Here is a 22,218-nt window from a genome sequence, read left to right as displayed (position 1 = left end):
ATTTGTTGTACATCGCACCGACACAGATAGGTCTTATGGTGACTATGGGATAGGAAACGCCTAGGAGTGGGATGGAAGTGGCTGTGGCCTTAATTAAGGTGTGTGAAAATGGGAAACCACGAAAAACCATCTTCAGAGCAGCCGACAGTGGGGCTCGAATCCACTATCTCCCAGATGCATCCGCCAACTCGCCCGGTACTAACTTATAAATCTCTAGCAGCTGTAGTAATGTGAGAGAATAGTAAGATTTCTCCCGAAGGGACCAGCATTAGGTGACACCAACTATAGTGAGAGCCTGAAGAAGCACAAAGTACTGAAAAATGTTTCAATTGGATATTAAAAATGGACTGATAAATTCCAGTGCTTGGGAATGTTCCAAATAATATAATAATATACCAGATTATGACCACGAAAGAGGTTTAATTATTTAGGTATGTACAGATTAGATTACTTTTTGAACATGCTTTATAATGCTAAATATGAACAAGATTCATTATTTAAGATCAGTGTATCAGCATTACATGAGCAAGGTGCTTGCAAAACTACAAATTATATTTAAAAATAAACCTGTACTGTAGTTATTATTGCATTCCGTTTCCATTGACATCCCTCCTTATGCAGAACTTCAATGTCTGAACTAATTTTCAGGATGTCCTCACAAACAGCCCTGATTATAAGGATATGAATGCTGAGAAAGCTCTTGATGACTTCCATCACAAGATACAGCATTACCTGGAGCAATATGAGACCATCAATCCCAAACAAGAAGGTTACAGTGTCATAAAAATCATTGATGACGGTGAGTTGATTTAGTATACATGTGTATTAATGTCGGCACTGATAAGAAGTGACTTAGTTCTAAACTAATGTAAAATAATTTGGTGTATTTACTCGCGTATTAGACCTCTATTTCCCCCACTTTTACAGCCGAAATATGTAGTGGGGGTGGTCCAATATGTGATAACCTCAAATTTTGTGCCGTGAACACAGGACTTCTACACTATTCTTTAACAAACTTATGAATGTATTTGAGTAATACTAGCTATTTTCATTGGAAGGCAGTATTTCGAAATGTAAAAATAAAATAAATGGTGAACACGACATTTAAGCCTACATATAAAGTAAATATAGTCAGTTTTAGTTACTCATATTCATCATTTAAATCTAAGAATTTCATTTTTGTCCGTATTGAACTGAGAATGGAAGATAGGAAACTTAAAAGGGTCCACCTTTTCAATACAATAAATGTTATAGTTTATTTACAACATATATTTACACTTGGAACTAGTTTCGACGCTGTTTGGCATCATCTTCAGCCAAAATGTGGGAAATAGGCTAGCATGTAGACATTTATATTACACAAGGTGTTACATCAGTGTGAATAAATGAGGGAACATGAAGACGCAAAGTACAATGTCAGTTTCAAAGTGATCATGAAGGGTGAGTCAAAATTGTATAAACATGAGATAACATAATCACTTAAACAATAAACATATAAACTGTAACAAAACCATGCGGAAGTACGAGATGATTGGTATACCAATGACGCCAAACAGTGTCGAAACTACTTCCAAGTGTAAATATATGTTGTAAATAAACTATAACATTTATTGTATTAAAAAGGTGGACCCTTTTAAGTTTCCTATCTTTCATATTCATCATTTGTCTCATCTCATTAATTCCTCTCATAAGGTTGACGTCAGCAAGGGCATATGGTCGTAAAAGCTCACAACGAAGATTTGTCTCACGTCATACTCAACCCCATACAGAAAAGGGTCAATATTATCATATTAAGCAATATTGATACAGAATAACTGAATGGCCAGTCATTTGTCTCTTGTCAGTTGAGCAGTAGGCCTACCACACAGTATACCTGATCACTGCTTTCATTTGAATTATCGTCTTGCACCGCCAACTTCCCTGCTACCAGCGTGTTGTCATTCCAAGTGACGTCATCTTCACTGCCATCTTGTCAGCCATACACTGCAATTGAGAGCATTCGAGGTCCCGTCTTTTTTAACCTTTTAAAAATAGTTTTGTTCCTGAGTATAGAGTCCAAACAGTGTGAATCTATTCCCAAATGGTTTCTGGAGATGGTCTCTGATATTCCCAGTTGGCACCCACATGCTGATGGAAAAGTATTGGGAGAAAGGCAAGAACGTGGTCATTGTATTCCTGGATATAGAAAAGGCCTATGATAGTGTTATAAGAGATAAGATCTGAGAGTGCCTAGGGAAAAGAAATGCACCTGAAGGACTAGTAAAGAAAATTCAGATGTTGTAGAAAGACTGTACTGGTTGTGTACAAATTGGGGAAGGTCGATTGTCATGGTTTGAGACCAAGAGTGGAGTTCAGCAAGGAAGTGCACTGTTCCCACTACTGTTCATCACTGCTATGGATAATATAATGAAGAACGTCAAGTAAAAGTTAGGTGAATTGAATGCAGTGGCCTTTGCTGATGATATCATGTTTGGGGTGAAACAGAAGAGGAAGTACAGACCAGACTCAACATATGGAAATCCCAGTTCCACGAATATAACCTCAACATCACAGAGACCAAGACAGTGGTGATGGCAGTCAACAGAGAAGGGCATCCAGCAAGTGTAAAACTACGAGACCACCATCTAGAGCGTGTGGATAGTTTTCCTTACCTTGGAAGCGTAATCTCCGGTGATAATTTGGTCAGAAAGGAAATTACAAACAGAGTGCAAAAGGGATCAGAATTCTATCAACAAGTAAGAACACTTTTATGGGATGACATGATTCCAAAACTGGACAAACTGATAATGTTTAACAGCTATTTCATACCAATATTGACCTATGGTATTGAGTGTGCACCCTCACAAAAAGAGATTCATCAAGACTGTAAGCATCAGAGATGAAATTTCTTAGATCCACTATCCAGAAGACCAAGATGGAAAAGTTAAAAATTGAGGAGGTGAGGAAAGAAGCTGGAATAAAGATATCCCTGTTAGACAGAATCGGCACGTCCAGACTACGGTGGCACGGGCAAGTGATGAGGATGGAGCCTGCAAGAACAGCCAGAATAAATTTGGAAAGACAGGTGAAGGGGAAAAAGACTTGCAGGAAGACCTAAAACCCAATGGTGGGACATGATCAAGGTTGATCTAGTTGCCAGAGGATGGACAGTGGATGATGTTCTCCATGACAAGTTGTATATGGACAGGAAGAAGTGAAAGAGGCTCATTAACAGTATCCAGGAAACTGGAACTGTATTATGATGATGATGATGATGATGATGATGATTCCCAGTTGGTGTACGTGTAGCAGAAGCCACTCCGTCCGAAGAAAGCCATGCTGTATAAAGTGTGCCTAACTACCAGCTGATAACTAGCGTATGTTACGAGTTGTAATTCTGAATGTAATACATAGTGACTGGAAGCATTCTTTTGATAACGGCGGCTGTTGAAAGCCAGAACCTTATTTTTAAGTATATTTCATGTTTGTTCTCTACATTTATCACATCAGGATTTACCTAAACAGCTGTAAATGAGATAAAGGAGACCGCATTGTTTAGGTTAGGTATGCTGTTGCCCGGATAGTGCCAAGTTCCACGCCGGAAAGAATAAAAATAAATAACAGGAAAGTTTGCTGCATTTATGGATATCATAACGTTTAATTTCATATGTTTGTTGTCTCCATTGTTTTATTAACGCATGCCCAAGTATGTTTAGTTTGGCGTCTCCGAAAATTGTTCAAAGTAAGTGAGGGGACAAAATCAGTATATTATTCTTTGCTAGGTACATTGGCGAGTAAACCAGTTATTATAATTGGATAGTTTTTATCATGTTTTAAGCTTACTTCTCTCCAAAAATAATACCTACAGTATATTGGCTCGAGTTACAAAATATTAAACGATCACTTTGTTAATGATCTTACATGGTGTATTATTAGAAACAACCGTGAATATTTCTCAACTAAAGTAAACTCGTTTCGTCATCCCGAGCTGGTGCAGCTTTTTTAGCTTTTTAGTGGAGGGGAGTTCATGTACCATTTTTACCGCATATCAACCTTCCTAAAATTCGTAAATCTCTGGCAGTACGGTACTGGGAATCGAACTAATTGTGCTAACCATTACGCCGGCGGACATTCTTAACTACAAAACTATTCACCTATTTGTGCGACATCATCAGAGCTGCAGTAGGCCTACGCTTTGCAAGCAGATATTTCTTAACTACGAAACACCAATGAACCACAGGACTTTGACGCTTGTTTTCATTGCGTGGGTCGTACAGACGAAACTATTCACAAATTTGTGCGATGTCATCAGAGCTGCAATAAGATTTGTACCCGCTTCAGAGCGGAATCGTTGTTCTTCTCTGATGAATTACATTGGGGGTCTTGTATGCAAGATTTATTTTTTCATTTTCTTTGTCTCAAAAAGCCAGTGGAGGTGGAGGGGGTCTAATACACGAGTAAATACAGTGTTTTAAGGTGTATATTTGGTACTTGTTTTGTGTACTTTCTATAATACATTTTTTTTTCTATTTGTTTTATGTCACACTGACACAGATAGGTCTTTATGGTAACGATTTCTTTATTACTTTTCCTTGATTTTAAAGAAATTCATAGACCGAGGGAAGGAAGTGTAGTGTTCAGCAGTTTTTCAATGTTGTGATTTCAAGAAGAGGCAGATGCAGTTAGAAACAAATTTGACTCTCCAAGTAATTAATATCAGTTCTTCAGAGGTGCTGTTAGCAAGGCTCATTCCCTCTCATTATAACCCTATTTGGGGCCTAATTGTATACTTACAGATATAAATAGTTTTTCATTGGCAATTTTTGATATTTATATCTAGATCTGGAATAAGAAGAACAATATCTGAACCTATTTAAACTGAAATCCATACTAAATTTGTTGTTTATTTAAACTTTTCATTGCATTATTTCTCTGATAGAATGTAGACTGAACAATTTATTAGAAGAAATACAGATATTTCTATGGGTTTATAATGCCTTTAAGAATAAAATATTTTGAACTTCAGTTTTTAGTTTATTTGTTCCTCCCCCCAGTGGCACCAACGTCTTCATCATCATGTAGCAGTTTCTAGAATCTGAATAATGCCTCTGATGAAGAAAGTATCATTGCCTATTTGAAACGATCATTTAATCAACTACAGCTCAAAGAGTCATTATATAGCAAGCCAACTTCAGAAACTGCTGTATATGGAAGTGCTCAGAAATTATAAATAAATTATGTTGAAAGGGGGTGAATAAAATTACTCAATGGGCATATGAAAACATGGGAAAATAACTTGGAAATCTGCAGCTATGTTTTAAGCACAATATGATTTCTTGTTTTTCTATAGCTTATTGATAATATAGTTTTTCAAAATAGTTAAGGTAGTGGGGAACAAAATATTGGACATAAACAAGAATCAATTAATCTCAGGACTTAAGGAATGGCAGATGGAATACTACTCCTTTGCTACGCCATGCATATTCTTATTTTAGGTTAGTGTGGTAGTGTCGTAATCTCACATTTACAGGAGGCAAGTTTTGCTTTTCTTTGCTTTCACCTGGAAAGAGTTTTGTTGAAATCTGCTTACTAGTTTCTGTTCAACATGGTTTGAGATGAGCACGATGTCACAATGTCGCTATTCAAATATGGCAGACTCAGAGACTAGAATAGCTATAATGATTGTCAACCTTTGATAAGAGATGGCAAGGCAAGAAGAAGAATATACATTTGTCGAAGTATTATCTGGGTAAAAAACTGATAATGGAAAATCATCTGTGCTTGGTTTGTGAGTGATAGTGGTTGTCTTAAAAAGCAAAATTGGTTTAAGAGTATGTAGTTTTGAATATGTATTTTAAAAGGAAGTTTTTTTCATTTTCTTTTCAGGAGAAAGCATTTCTACTCACAACGTGACTGGCTATATTGAAGGAAAAGTGTTAACATTTCTCTCAAATTTCAAGCCTTCACCAAAGACACTCTACTTCTCCAGGGTAAGTTGTGTGTCTGATTATTCTAAGTAACACTTTATAAACAATAACAGTAAAGTTTGTTGAAAATAATAATCAACCATTGTGGTGAAGAAAAGATCGTAATGTCCTGCAAAGGTCAGTCCTGGGTCCTGTTGTGTTCACTTTATATATAACTGACTGTTCTGAACACTGCAAGTATCATCTATGTTGATGATTTGCAGATCTGTTACTATACTAGACTTAAAAATATACATCAAGCAGTATGTAATGTTAATGCTGATCTTGAGCTAATTAACTCCTTTGCACGGTAAACCATGCACGAATACATGAGCGTCTCACTTTCATTAAGGCGGCAGACTATACAGGGATACACAAAGTGCAATACTGTGTAAAAAACTGCTCGAATGCATCATCTATTGAGATATAATGGAGGCTTTTTACATCAGTGTGATCTATAAGCCATGATTTTACGAATTATATTGATTCATGACAAATGAACATCGGCCTGTCGATAATTATGCTTTGCCAAAGTATTTTTAAACTTACGGTTTGTGCCATCTATTGAGGATAATTTAAAATCTGTGGATTCTGAATTCATTGTTCTTTTCTCCAATTTGTAGGAAGAAATTTGAACTTTGTGTAAGAGATATCGAAGCTCGAAATGGATATTACATTTGTTAGGGAAGTACCGTGAACTGTGGCTAGGTTGTCATATCGATTGTCAGGTAGTGAAATTGAAAATGCAAGCTGTGGCCATCAGTCACTATGGAGAGACTAAATGCACCTGTGGTACATTACCCTGAAAATTTCGAAGCACTAACTTGTATAGTTTTAGAAATATGTGTTATTTTCTGATAACGAGCAAAATGTTACTCAGCTAGGCAATTTAATTACTGCCTATAGGCTAGTAGTCACACCATTTAAGCATCGGCTTGAGAGGTTAATTACCCTGCAGTTAGAAACACTTTAATTAAATGCCCATAAGATGCAAGCCAAATCAATCTGCACATTTTAAAACAAAATTATATTCCTCCCATAATCTTATATAATACTGTTGTACCTTATTTCAAATCAGGAATTATTATTAAGAAAGCTCTGAACTGGTCAGTGCAAGTTACAGACATTAAAAAAAGAGTGTATTGTAGCTTACAGCTCTTAAAACGGTTTAGAAATATATTTCTTCAATCACTAAAAATTCAGCATGTTCATTCAATATTATTTTGCATTATTGCAGATTACTGTGGTGTAGTTTTAACTGATATAACAAATACATTAAGTTTGAAACTACAATGCACTCAGATACGCTATGGATTTATGGTATGATACTCGAGTTTCTCTCTTCTACAAACAGCTATCTTGGCTACGACTAGATTACAGATTTAAACTGCATTCACCTACTCTTGTGTACCAGATGTTTTCTGAAGACATTCCTACTTAACTTCCCAGTAATTTTTGTCATCTTGGTTCTTTACAACTCCATAATACCCATCTACCAAACAGCCATATGTCATCGATCATTCACTGTCACTGCCTTAGCATGGCGGAATGTTCTCCCCAAAGACATCAAGGATCTGCATCAAAAAGTAGATTTAAAACTTCTTACCAGCATTTCCATCCAAGTGCTTTTAGCATGGTATTTGTGCAAGTGGAATGAGTGATTGCGTGTGAAACTGATGACGTGAGATTAATTTACGGTAAGGGAAAACCTCACGTTAATACAGTAATACTTTCTTAGGTATTGTTTTTCTTATTTTTGTATTAAGCATTGTTATTTTGTAGTTCTTAGTATTTTAAGTTTTAGTCAGTTTTGCTTGATGCACTGACTTCTGCAACAGGGTCTACTAGTACTGTTTGAGAGCCGACCCTTCCTGGTCATAATACATTATTACAGTCAGAATATGTTAAAATGAAATTTTTCTTAAAAATATCTCATGCAAAATCCTGATAGGAGAAAGAGTGAATGCCGGTGAATGTTTTTCAAGTTCAGTTTTCAGAATTCAATGAAACTTTGCATTAGCTTGTTAGTTATTCAAAATCATCATGATCCATTAACACTTACCCCTCGTCTGTCGGGTGAGGCCCGACATTACGACATTCCCGTTCCGGTCGCATGTCGAGCAAGGCCCGACATGACATTTTATCGCTCACCGCTCATCTGCCGTCTCTTAGCCGACAAAATACACAATGCTATATTTTACTGCCATCTTTTGGTTCAGCGTGAAACTTTGTAGATATTATTTGACATTCGGTCAAAAATCTATTATTAAATGGTAGTGTAACTATCAGCTGTCCACTCATGCACGCGAAAGCTCAACAAACATAGTTGCCATGTGTTCTTATATAGTGTACGGTTCAATGTTCTAACACCCAAAAACACATTTTAACTAATTTTCTTCTTATAATTTTTGTTTCTAGCATGGAGAGAGTGAGTATAATGTATTGGGTCGCATAGGAGGAGATACTGACCTCTCTCCTAGAGGGCGTTTGTATGGTCTGTCCTTGGCCCGACACATCAACGATGCTGCTATTCCTGACCTGGAAGTATGGACAAGTCAGCTGAGACGCACAAAACAAACAGCTGCCAATATCAACGCCCCTACTGAACACTTGGCAGCATTAAACGAGCTTGATGCGGTAAGAATCACGTTTTATTTTACACTATCATGCTCAGAAATGTGATTGTTTTGAAATTGCAATTCATTCAATGATGCTCCTAATTAATTATTCCATAAGAGAGAAACTGGTACCAGAGCTCCATTCAGAGGGACTCTGCCATATTTAATGATGATGTGTTGATGGTGGTGATTATTGTTTTAAGATAAAGTCAAATTGGGCAACCATCTCCTCTTAATTCTTATCATAAGAGAAACAGGGAGGGGTCCAACCCTTTCATAAAGGAGGGTATGGGCAAAAGATAGGCAAGAAGCAGGAAGGCCTTGAATTTAATCTTTCTTCACATGTCCAGAAAGGGCTCTTTTCCAAGAGAATGGAAGCCCTCACATTGTTTCTGATACATTTGCAAGTCTTCCCAGATCTATTAACTGAACTGGGAAATCAGCCTTTTCCCATAATTCCATCCATTTGAGGCATAGTCATAGTTATGTAGGTAATAAGGTACTGTATTGCTCTAACACTGAAATGGATTCATTACTTTCTAATTACCACTGTATTTGTAAAGAGAAGCTGATAATCCTCTTTTAGTGCGCAATTACTGTCTGATAGCACAAACCTGCGCAAAGCTCCAAACTTGGAGGGGAAGGAGGGTTCTGCTGTGGTACTGGGAGCAAACATTAAACAGTTGCCAGGAGCCAATGTGAACACTTTAGTAGCAACTAGCGAAGCGAACATTCTTCCCCTCTCACTCATGCTGCAGCATGTGGACTCGTCCCCATACAAAACTCATTTAGTGCACAACTAAGGTTTTGTGCCTTCAGATAGTAATTGCATTCTACCCTTAAATGAATCACCACCACTACCTGTTGTCATATCTGAGGTTGTACCGTCATGTGCTGGCCTAAACAACCCTGGGTGGTGGAATGTTGGGAATGAAACAAAACATCAGACTTACCTCACATAGATCAGAATTAGAATCTGCAGTTTCACTTCATTTTTTCCTGGCTGCTTCCAGTGCACACAGCCAATATTTGCCTTTCAAAGCAATATTTCCCTATTTCCTGCCCCCACAGGATTTCTTAGCCCAGCATATAACACTATGAAATTTTATTTGTACTTGTATATTTATTCTGATAGCAACTGAAACTCTTGCATTTGTTATGAAAATAATGTGCAACACCTTATTAAGAGCAATTTGTTCACTACTTTTTTTAGTATGTATGTAATAAATCACACTTAGAACACTTCTGAGTATGAATTGTAAAGATAATTTTTAATATATTAGAAATATCTTGCAACTATTTTCTTGTAATTACAATTTAAAAGCATTAAAAGTAATACCATCTTAGTGACGAAACTCAGTGTGTATATTATCGGCACACTTTATCTTGGTGCATTTGTGTACGGGGGTGAGGAGTAAGGAGGGAGCTGTCCCGGCTCCGATAGTGCTGCCAACTGAATGAAAATGAAATCTGAATTGAATCGAGAATGTGATAGATCGATATGAAGTTTAACATTATATAACATTTCTCGATGCGAATCTTGTTCCTAGCATGAATTCTATAGTTTGGCTTTGCTGTGTAAACAACAACAGTACTAGTACGTAAAGTGTACGTGAGATGTTGCACTACGATGCTTAAGCGATTCATAGTTTGTGTTCCAAAGGTTGCCAGTACGAATCTCGAAGATTGCCGAGGTCGACCGATTCAGCACTAGGGTGTAAATGCACCAAGATAAAGTGTGCCGATAATAAAATTGTCTTTTTGGCTGTTTGTGAACATTTCAATTTCTGTTCCATACTTCGTATTTTTCAGATTAGGCAAAGTAAAGTCAAAAATAGGTTTATTTACACTTTTGCCTGTCACACCACACAATTTTATATAATGTTACAAAACTTGGTTTTTAAGTTGAAAGATAGATAAAGCAAAGTGACTATCAATTATTTGATTAGTGCACATTGAATACAAAAAAGTAGCAGAAAAAGTAGTCATTTCCAATCCTTTTTGTCTCGTACTACTTTTAGTACAATTGCTGAAGAAGTTTGGGATTTTTACAGTTTTGGGTATGGCATGGACACTTATTCGAGAAATAGATTTTGGTCGCTTGCACCTAAAAGAATCTTGTCCCATCCAGCTAAGTGTTTTATTACAGCAGTTCTCAATGAAATGCCATTCCTGTGATTAATTTCCTCCTTGTGAAAGAACTGTGTCTGCAGATCAAAAGTTGTTTTCATCTTCTTGACTTTTTTTCTTGAAGGTGTCCTATAGTTATTGTTGTTGTGTTTTGTATGTCCTTTGTGATAGAAAAACATATATTCAGCTTCTGATATATGCTTTGAATACAGTATTCATTTTCATTTTATCTTGTATTTCTCTGAATAACACCCAAGGCAAAGAAGTCCTAGCAAAATCTGCTCTAGGTCCAGTACCAATAAAGCAACTACTGAATGCTTAGTTCTTGATAAACTGCACATTTCCCAGCCCTTATGTTTATTCATTTGTATTTATATCCTTCAACAAAGAGCTGAACATATTCTCATATTTCAGTTGAGTCTTGGTTATGACTGCAGACTTGGGAGCCATTCCTCAGTTAACATGTTTATATTTTTCTGTGGTTTAGGCTCAATTTCAATGGATTCATGGTCATACCTTATTTGTTTTCTAATTGTCTTCCTTGTTTGTATTCATGTAATTTAAACACTGTACCATCCGTGAGATAACAGCAAACATACTCGTTCGCGATCTGTTTTCATTTTGTTTTCCTCGGAGTAATGAAGATGGAAGCATCGATCAGCTTTGTGGCCTTTGAGTCTATTTTAACTTATATCACTGGTTTAAAACTTCCTGATGGGGATAACCACCTTTATAGGCCCATTTTCTTTGGTTTTATGCACCTTGCTATACAGGTAATGTCCTAATGTTGTGTTTAATTCTTGTTACTTATTATTGTGCTTCTCAGTGGTGTCTGGCATAATCATGTTTATTCGTGTTAATATTTTGATTCTACGTCCTTTATTCTGGCCTTGTTTTTGGTAGTTTATGTTCATGTATGCGAGTATTTTTTTAAAATGATGTGACCTCTTTGACCTAAAACTCTCCTTTATAATGGGGCATCGTCCGGTTTATATTGGTTGAATGGGTATGTGGTGTTTGTTTGTTACGGGCCTTGGTCTTCAGCGTTTTATTTCTCTCTCCTAGCCAGGGAGTATTCTGCGATTTTGGCAAAAAACCTACTTGTTTAATTATCTCTGTCTTGTGCCTTGATTAAGGATTGCTTTTCCTTTAGGGGTGATATGATAGAGATTAGAATTGTGGAATAAACTTTGACTTCAACTTTTCTACAGTGGAAGTGCTTTTTTTTTTTGGCGTAATGTCTGTGGGCTACCGTCATGTTGTATCTCTTGAACATTTACGAGAGCATTTTGGGCTGCACCTATGTCATATTTTGAATTCAAGCTCACGGTTGTGATTGAGTCGCTATGAATGGTAAGGCCTATGATTGACCCCACTGCGAGGTGCCATAGAGAAATTCATTAGTGCACGCTTCCCTAAATGTTATTGTTGCAGCCTTCATCTTATTGGTTGTTGTCTGTGAGCAGACAATCCCGTTTTTGTTTTGTGATTGATCCAACTGTCGAGGGCATTGTTGTTCTTATCTGGTGACGCAACGGTTATCTCGGAGACTGTCACAGGATGCGGCTTTTGTTGTGGTAATATCTTCCATGTGTGCTGGAATATAGAACACGAATTCACACTTCAGTAATTGATTGTGAATAATTTTGCTTTGCTATTATCATGATTATACGAGTGTGTAGCTGTTCCTGATATGTGTGTGATGGCAAGCAGATTTGGTTTGATGATATCTCGTGCAGGTGAGAATTATTTGATGGTTTTAAAAGACCGCTTGAGGCCATGATCCAATGGCAATTTATGTCAAAAGCTGTAAGTCTGCTCCCTGTTCTATTTTGATTCTGAGTATTTGTGAGTTTGAATGAACTAGGTTTTTCTTTCATATTTAAAAAAATAAACCCCTGTTTCTTTTAATTTGTTCATCATTTAGTAGTTAGATTTTCTTCCTAGATAAGATTTCAGCAGGTTTAAACTACGACTTCTTTCATGTCGTCCTTGGTCGAAGTTCTTCGGACCTCTCCTTTTTCCCGTGTTCTGTTGTGCACCTGGGATCTCTTGTGGTGTTTTATGTGTCGTTTTCAGTGCGGACCCTTATTTGGGGGTATCTAGGTCTTAAATAGTTCTTCTTTCCATATTAGCAGTTGGGAAAGGGTCCTGGGTTCAGTGCACTTGTGACTTGATGTTGCCAAAGATGAGTCCTGAAATGTAGAGTGCATGGGATACACTACGAGTAGTAATATTTCTGTGATCTTCAGGTATAAAATCCTACGATTTCAAAAATGGACTCATTGTCTGATTGCACGCAAGGTTATAGTTACACTAACTGGTTATACTTGGACAAGTAGGACATCTTGTTCCAGTTCCACTGGTTTGTAGTTTGAGAACTTCAGTCCAGGCCTAAATGTTTTCTCCCCTACATGTAATACGAAGTTAATGTTAGTGCCATTGTCCAGGCATTCCGAGCCCTGCATATCTCTAGGCTTCACAGTAGGCCTGTTATGTGCAGGGTGTGTGCGAGGGGCTGAGCTACGAGGAGATGCAAGAGAAATTTCCTCAGGAGTTCGCATGGCGTGACCAGGACAAGCTGAGGTACCGGTATCCTTGGGGAGAATCCTACGTGGACATCATGACACGAATTGAGCCGGTTCTTCTAGACTTGGAGCACGAGAACAATGTTCTTGTGATAAGTCATCAGGCAATCCTACGCTGTATTCTGGGCTACTTCCTCAACAAGCAACCTGGTGAGTTGATTTGCATGTTAATTATATAATCTCTGTTTAAGTCTGAAACTAGTGATTTGTGTACTAGGTAAAGCAATCTGTACGTAAGATTATAAGAGATAGAGGAGCAGAATTACGAGGAGTGTTTTTTAAGTAAGGGTCATTTGAAAATAACTACACAACGAAAGACTATTTTCAAACACCACATTTATTTGCAGATTCTACACACTTTACTCTATTTTTCAACATAGCCGCAAGTTCGTTTAAACACTTATCATACCTTACAACTAAGTTTTGAATACCCTCTTCATAGAAACTTGCCGCCTGTTCCGATAACCAAGAGATCTTGATCTTGCGCTGGGACAGAGCCTGTTTGGCCTTCACCTTTACAGGCGAATGTGTGTCTCTCCATTCCATACTTTGTTACTTTGATTCGGGCGTGATATGCGGAACCCATGTTTTGCCTCCCGTTACAATCTGACTCAACATGTTGTCACCTTCTTCAACATAACGAGTCAAAAACTACATTGAACTTCATTGAACACTCAAATCTTTTGTTTTTGTAAAGATTTCAGTATTCGATGACATTTTTGACTCGTTATGCCGAAGAAAGTGACGACATGTTGAGTCAGATCGTAACGGGAGGCAAAACATGAGTTTCGGATATCACACCCAAATCGGAGCAACAGAGCATTGAATGGAGACACACACATTCGCCTGTAAAGATGCAGGCCAAACAGACTCTGTCCTAGCACAAGATCAAGATCTCTTGTTTATTGGAGCAGGTGACAAGTTTCAATGAAAAGAGTATTCAAAACTTAGTTGTAAGGTATGATAAGTGTTTAAACGAACTTGGCAGCTATGTTGAGAAATAGAGTAAAGTATGTAGAATCTGCAGATAAATGTGGTGTTTGAAAATAGTCCTTCGTTGTGTAGTTATTTTCAAATGACCCTTACTTAAAAACAACGCCTCGTAAATTGCTGCAGTAAACTGAGATTCAGTCGAAACTGGTTAAGATGTCCCCCTCTAGCATGTTTCCCTGGTTATTATGCTATTATTCCAAAGTCCCAGGCCATGCCCCACTAAATGCATGCTAAAAAAAACCCTGGATAACACATTTACGTCACTCTTTAGTTCGTTCGTAACTCCCACCATAAGAAATTTAAATTAACGTTCCCGGCCATGTTGCGTGCATGACGGTTCAGCGACAACTGGCCTAGGTATGGATTTGGTAGAGAACTTAATTTCACGGCCCTGAAGGGCGGTTGCATGTCGGCCTACAGCTGCAGGGAATGTCAGTCCCAAGTCAATCTTTGTTACGTTTGGTTGGACCGCGCACTAGTAACTCGTCTGACGTGTTGATGTTTAATTTTATGTCCATAAGTTAATTGTTTAACAACGTACGCAAATTAGGCTCAGTGTACTTACAGCTGACGTGTTGGTGCTTAATTTTGCGTTCGTAAGTGAATTGTGTAACAACGTACATAAATTAGGCCTACTTGTACTTACGCTTAGTGGTTTGCAGGACATTTAGTTATGGAGAAGAAGAATTCTTTTTTTGCTTTACATCACACCGACACACATAGGTCTTATGGCAATGATGAGACAGGAACGGGCTAGGAGTGAGAAGGAAGTGGCTGTGGCCTTAATTAAGGTACAGCCCCAGCATTTACCTGGTGTGAAAATGTGAAACCATGGAAAACCATCTTCAGGGCTGCCGACAGTGGGGTTCGAATCCACTATCTCCCGAATACTGGATACTGGCCACACTTAAGCGACTGCAGCTATCAAGCTCGGTAGGAAGAAGAAAGCTAGACCGTTTAAAAATGATGAAAAATTAAAGTTTATTGAGAAAGTGGATGCTAATCCACACATGAAACATGTGTAAATCACCTACATGTTGGACATTCCTATGATAACTTTACTGGGTGAGTTGGCCGTGCGGTTGGGAGCGCGCGGCTGTGAGCTTGCATCCTACCACTACAATACGCGCAGCAATACACTTTCCTCTTTTTCCCCTACCGATAGTAGCTCCCCTCCAAGTACTACAAACAAGCCCATAATCATGCCTTCGCAAACAGATCCCTCTCCAATACAAACCTGCAGCTATAACACTCGTAGTAAGAGCTCGATAGTCGTCAATAACTTTCAGCTCATAACATAACAAGTTACCCTCACCATCGTCAAATGGTAAGTGTACACGAATTCCACCTAAAAATGTTTATTATGATTTTTTTCATACAATTAACACCACACTTCTGGTTTCCTTTTACAGATTCTACTTCTGATCCAACATTCAACACGCTAGCTACATTCAACTGTCACATCACCTTTTCGACCAGCATTCAACAAACCCATATTCTTAACGTTTTAGCATCGTATCAAATGAGATGGTCCATAAAGGTCTAATATAACCATCGTATATTAACCTTCAACTACAACCTCGTACTTCATCAAAGTGAACCACACTTCACCATATGCTATTGACTTTTATCTTACGTAAACAAATAATTACAGGTCACTTGACCATCTGTCAACATAATTTTATTCAACATTATGTTTTTAAAAATATGATTTTGATCGTCATTCTTGACATTATCTAGTTCTAACCACTAGTCGGTCAACTCGTTTTATAGCAGTTTTACCACTTGTCTATAACAAACTGTTGCTTTATTCATTTTACTTACAATAGTAGTCTTCCAATGTCAATATTGCAAATACTTTCACCAAATGTCAACTTCTCACTTATAGCAGTATCTTTAAAACCAACATTTTACTAGTCTTTACCATATGTTAGTCTTTTTTTTTTTCTTTCTTCAAGTCTCCTCAAGGCTTTTTATAAATTAGTTTTATTTTATGTATATGTAAATCAGGTGCCTGATTTTATTTCAAGGTTAAACCCATGGCTGACGATGCCTGTATGTAAGGCGAAACATGTACCATTTTAATTAACTTGTCAATGTAATTTAATAAAGACAAGATTTATTGTATTGATTAGGTGGCCAAATTAATAAATTAACTTATTGTTATTATTTGAAGACCTATCTGTGCTGGTGCGATGTAAAAAAAGCCACTAGCAAAAAAAAAAAAAAAAAAAAAAATACCGTAACTTTAAACATAATTGTAAACAGCGTGTATAATTCGCGCTTCAAAGAACATTTTTCCTTGATGTTTTACTATATTGGTGTTCATAAAATGTATTGTTTATTTATTTCATCTATATATATATAAAATAACATGTCCTGACTGACTGACTGCCTGATTCATCATCGCCGAGCCAAAACTACTGGATATAAAGAAATGAAATTTTGGGGATACATTTATAATAGGGTGTAGGTGCTCACTAAGGGAGGATTTTTGGATATTCCGGCGCTAAGGGGGTGAAAACGGGGGTGCATTTTTAAAATGAGGATTACTGTATCTCAAAAATTAAAAGTTTACAGATGTAAAATTGGTATTTGAAATCTCCTTTAAAAATAAAGGAACACGTATTTTTTCTTTTTCTTTTCAGAAAATCCCATTAAGGGGGGGTGAAAAATGGAAGAAAAGAGGTTGAACACCTTTTATGAAGAGACTTGTAACTCAGAAACTGAAGATGTTACAGACATGAAAAGTGGCATTTGGAATCGCCTTTGAAAATAAAGAAAACGTATCTTTGGATTTTTGGATAATCTGATGAATAGGGGGTGAACAGGAGTGACAAACGGGGTGAATTTTTAAAAAGACTATATCTGCAAATTATCTCAGACAGGTAACATATTACAGATTTGAAAACTGGTATTTGGAATTTCCTGTAAAAGTAAAGAAACATACATATTTTTTTTTGGAAAATCCACTTATGGGGAACTGAAAAAGGGGTGAATTTTTAAAATTAGCTTATCTACAGTATATCTCAAAAACTTAACATGTTGCAGACGTGAAAATTGGTATTTGGAATCTCCTTTAAAAGTAAGGAAACACATATGCTTTTGTTTACGGAAAACCCTTAACAGGGACGGGGGTGAAAGAATTGAAAAATTAGTTGAATTATTTGTATGAATATGTACCAAAAAATCTAAAGATGTTACAAACGTGAAAACTGGTATTTAGAATCTCCTTTAAAAAAAAAGACATACACATTTAAAGGGGGGAATCAACTCGGTAGGGGGGGATAAAAACGGGGATGAATTCCTTTTACGAGGATACATATATCTCAAAAACTGAAGATGTTACAGTCGTGATATTCATATTTGGAAGCTCTTTTAAAGAAACGGGTACTGTTTATTTTTTGGAAAATTCACTTAAGTGGGTAGTGTGAAAGGAAGTGAAAAAATTTGAATTCTTTTTCTGGAGAAACTTATATCTGAAAACTGAAGGTTACAGACGTGGAAATTGGTATTAGGAATCTCCTTGAAAAATAAAGAAACACGCATATTTTTTGGGGTGGGGTGAAACTTAATGGGTGGGGTGGAGTAAAAAGGAGTTGAATTCTTTTCATGAGGATACTTATAACTCAAAAACTGAAGATGTTACAGACATAAACATTTGTATTTTTAATTTTCATTCAAAGTAAAGAAACAATCTTTTGTCTTTGGAAAATCCACTTAAGAGGGGTGAATTAATTGAAAAAATTAGTTGAATTCTTTGTATGAGGATACTTATATTTCAGAAACTAAAGATGTTACACACGTGAAAATTTGTATTTGGAATCTTCTTTAAAAATAAAGAAACACGCATTGTTTCAAGGGGGGAGTCAACTTAATGGGCTGGGGTGAAAAAGGATTTGAATTCTTTTTTTATGAGGATACTTATACCTCAAAAACTCAAGATATTAGAGGCATGAACATTTGTATTTGGAATCTTCTTTCAAAGTAAAGAAACATGTGTTCTTTTGTCTTCGGAAAATCAACTTAAGGGGGTGAATTGAAAAATTAGTTGAATTCTTTGTATGAGGATACATACCTCAAAAACTAAAGATGTTATAGACGTAAAAATTAACACGCACTTTTGGGGAGGGGGGGAATCAGCTTAACGGGCAGGAAGGGGGGGGATGAAAAAGGAGTTGAATTACGTTTATGAGGATACTTATATCTCAAAAATGAAGATGTTACAGACGTGAAAATTAGTATTTGGAATCTCCTTTAAAAATAAACACGCTTTTTTTTTTTTTTCGTAAAATCTACATAAGGTGTGTGGGGTTGAAAATAAGTAAATAAGGAGTTGAAATATGTTTATGAGGATACTTTACCTTAAAAACTGAAGCTGTTACAGATGTGAAAGTTGGTATTTTCAATTTCCTTTCAAAATAAAGAAACATGTATTTTTTTGTTTTTGAAAGTCTACTTAAGGCGAGAGAGGTATGGAAAGAAGTGAAGAAGTTGAATTTATTTTTATGAGTATATATTTATCTGAAAAACTGAAGGTGTTACAGATGTACAGACATGAAAACTGGTATTTGGAATCTCCTTTAAAAATAATGAAACACGTAATTGATTGTTTTCGGAAAATCCAGTTAAGGGGCTGAAAGGAATTGGAAAAGTGGGAGAATTTTTAAAATGAGTACCGGTATATCTACATTATATGTCAAAAACTTAACATGTTAGAGACAAGAAACGTGGTATTTGGAAAGTTCTTTGAAAATACAGGAACATGTGCTGTACCTTCTTGTTTTCAGAGAAGGCACTTAATGGGGGGTGAAAAGAAGTGAAAAATAGTTTAATTATTTTTATGAGGATACTTATATCTTAAAAACTGAAGATGTTACAGATGTAGGAATAGGTATTTGGAATCTCCTTTAAAAAACATGTATTTATTTTTTAGACTTGAGAGAAGACTGTTTCTCACATGTAGGCTACAGTTCTATGTCGCATGGTCATCTTAGCCCCAAAAGGTAATACCACAAACATGGTTTACAAATAATTTCTGGGGTAAATGAAACTCAATTTTTGGTGAGTTTTTATACTTAGGAAATTTTCAGATAATATCTTAGTACAATGCCGAGGAACGATTACTTTGATCAAATTACGAAATCCACGTGAGTGAAGTCGCAGGTAATTGCTAGTTAATTATAATTGTAAACACTTGTTTCTTTGTTTTCATCGTAATTATTTTTATGTTCAACCCTGACCTTGAATTTAACAGCATAATTGTTTTTCATTATTTAGCACGCTCCCTCTTTATGACGTTATATTTTTTTTTTTATTACTGCAGAAACATCCTAACCAGTTTTGGTTGTATTTCTTTCCTGTCTGTTGATGGCACCAGCTTTCTATATTACAAGATTGTTAATGTTACAGTAATATTGATGGAAATATGCCGATGTTTGCATGAAATATTGTACCGTTGCAAAATTACAGTACCAGTATATGCTCATCTTCATATTTGTTCCCTTTCACTAAATTATTCTTTATAATCCCATCTGCAGACAACCTACAAAGCAACATTTGCAGCTGGGCAGAGTGATACCTCAGATTTTAATTCCTTCACTACAAGCTATGGGCCTCACTTATTCTTCTTCTTCTTCTTCCATTCCCTTTTCCAGATTCTCTCTGGGTAGGGTAGTGTGCCAAAGCCCTCCACCTTCCTCGATCTTTCCACCATTCTTCTTCTGGTACTTTATTGCTATCGACTCCTCTATTTGCAATACAGTCCACAACAGAGCTCTTCCATCTCATTCTAGGATATCCCCTAGGCCTCCTTCCAGCCTCTGTATCCATGAATGTTCTCTTTGGTATTCTCTCCCCTGGTATTTGTATCATGTGTCCAAACCATTTTAGCTTTGCTATATCAGTCTCTTCCTGAAGTTTACGCACTCCTATGCTTCTCCTTATTTCCTAATTTAGTATTCTATCTCGTCTTGTCTTTCCCTGTATGCTCCTCAAGAAGCTCATTTCAGCTGCTTGTATCTTAATTTGGTTCCGCTTAGTTAACATCCAGGCTACTGAAGCATAGGTCAGTATAGGTTTATAATACGACAAGCATAAAACCTCCTTGCACTTCACTGGTCCATCTTTGTTCCATACAATGTCTCTCACACACACTGGTAGAAACTTGCAGACTGCTGTATTCTTAAATCAATTTCTCCATCCAAATTTCCATCTTGTGATATCATGTTGCCCAAATATTTAAAAATTTTCACTACTTCAAGAGGTTCATTTCCTATTTTTATCACTCCCCTGGATTTTCTGTTACCTCTTGTCATGATCAAAGTCTTACTTTTTGCAGTACTAATTTTCACTCCAAAATTTCTTATCTCCTCATTCCATAAATCAACTTGTGTCTGTACTTCCTCTTCATTATCTCCCCAAACTACAATGTCATCAGCAAAGAGCATAGACTTGATTTGCTCGTCCATCGTCTTCTCCTTGATTTATGTAGAATTCTATCCATGATGATATCGAAGAGTAAAGGAGACAAAACACTTCCCTGTCTTAAGCCTGTCTCAACTCTGAACTATTTAGTTTGACCCACTTTGGTTCTAACACAGCTTTTGCAATTTTGCTTTGCTATTACCATCTGCGCCTCTGTCAATGTTTTCCATACCAAATTACTTGGGACACTGTCATATGCCTTTTCAATATCTAGAAATGTTACTATCATGTCCTTTCCATATTCCCAATACGTTTCCATCATTTGAGGCAATATAAATCCATACTGATGTTCTGCCAATTTTCCCTCTACTCTGTCTCTTATTCATCTATCCAAGATTCTTTCAAGGATCTTAGCTGTATGAGGTATCAGTGTCACTCCTCTGTAATTTTCACATTACTTCCTGTCTCCTTTCTTGAAAATTGGTATAATGACCCCTTTCGTCCACTCTTTTGGAACAGTCTTTTCTCTCCATAGCACTCTGAAGAGTCTATACAACCACTGTAGACCAACTACTCCTGCTGCTATTATCATTTCTATGGTGACCTCGTCAATTCCAGCTGGCTTGCCTCGTTTCATTCTTTTAGTGGCCCACTCAATCTCTGCCATGGACACCTCTTTTTCCTTATCTTCCATCTGCACTAAATCTGGTTCTTCGATTTCTCCTTGTACCAAGGTGTTTTGCACATTGTAAAGCTGTTCAAAGTATTTTCCCCACCTCTACAATATATCCTGCTTCTGTGTCATCACTTCCTCCTGTTCATTTTTAATGAAGTTAGCACCTTCACCTGGGTTTTTCTTCTTTTTAACCCACTGGAATAAGATACTTTTGTTTCCGGTTGTATCTTCTTGCAGAGATTCAGTGAATTTTTGCCGGCATTTCTTTTTCACTTCTTGAACCACCTTGGAGCACTCCTTCGTGCAGTGCCTGTATTCTGTTTTGCATTCTGTTGTTCTGTTTCTCAGCCATCTTTTCCAAGCTTGTTTCTTCCTTTTCACTACTGGTATATCTTTTACCCTGTCATTCAACCAGGGCGTTTCTTGATCTTTCTTCCTTCCTGATACTCTTCCACAGGTCTTTTCTGCAGACTCAACCATGACTGTTTTAAAGTATGCCCATTCTTCTTTGATGCTTCCAATGTCTTCCTTAGGTATACTTGTTTTAATGTAATCTATCAGAGTTTTGATTTTGTTATCCCAACTATATATCTTGCTATCTTCTGACTGTTTTTCTTTTGAAACATGGTTGATCGAGCTCGATAGCTGTAGTCGCTTAAGTGCGGCCAGTATCCAGCATTCGGGAGATAGTGGGTTCGAAGCCCACTGTCGGCAGCCCTGAAGATGGTTTTCCGTGGTTTCCCATTTTCACACCAGGCACATGCTGGGGCTGTACCTTAATTAAGGCCACGGCCGCTTCCTTCCCAGTCCTAACCCTTTCCTGTCCCATCGTCGCCATAAGA

At 37.0% G+C, this 22,218-nt stretch overlaps 1 protein-coding gene across 1 annotated transcript in view; it reads left to right on the top strand.

Annotated features, from left to right (window-relative positions):
• Positions 1-22,218, top strand: part of LOC136857539 (6-phosphofructo-2-kinase/fructose-2,6-bisphosphatase) — a 71,378-nt gene that overhangs the window by 31,394 nt on the left and 17,766 nt on the right. The window contains exons 5-8 of the mRNA XM_067136266.2: positions 649-799; positions 5,866-5,969; positions 8,364-8,582; positions 13,197-13,431. Coding sequence (XP_066992367.2) covers positions 649-799; positions 5,866-5,969; positions 8,364-8,582; positions 13,197-13,431 — 709 coding nt within the window. The remainder of the gene's footprint in view (positions 1-648; positions 800-5,865; positions 5,970-8,363; positions 8,583-13,196; positions 13,432-22,218) is intronic.

The sequence above is a fragment of the Anabrus simplex genome, chromosome 1 (assembly GCF_040414725.1).
Source record: "Anabrus simplex isolate iqAnaSimp1 chromosome 1, ASM4041472v1, whole genome shotgun sequence".
Classification (NCBI taxonomy): domain Eukaryota; kingdom Metazoa; phylum Arthropoda; class Insecta; order Orthoptera; family Tettigoniidae; genus Anabrus; species Anabrus simplex.
This window is presented reverse-complemented; position numbering and strand designations above follow the sequence as displayed.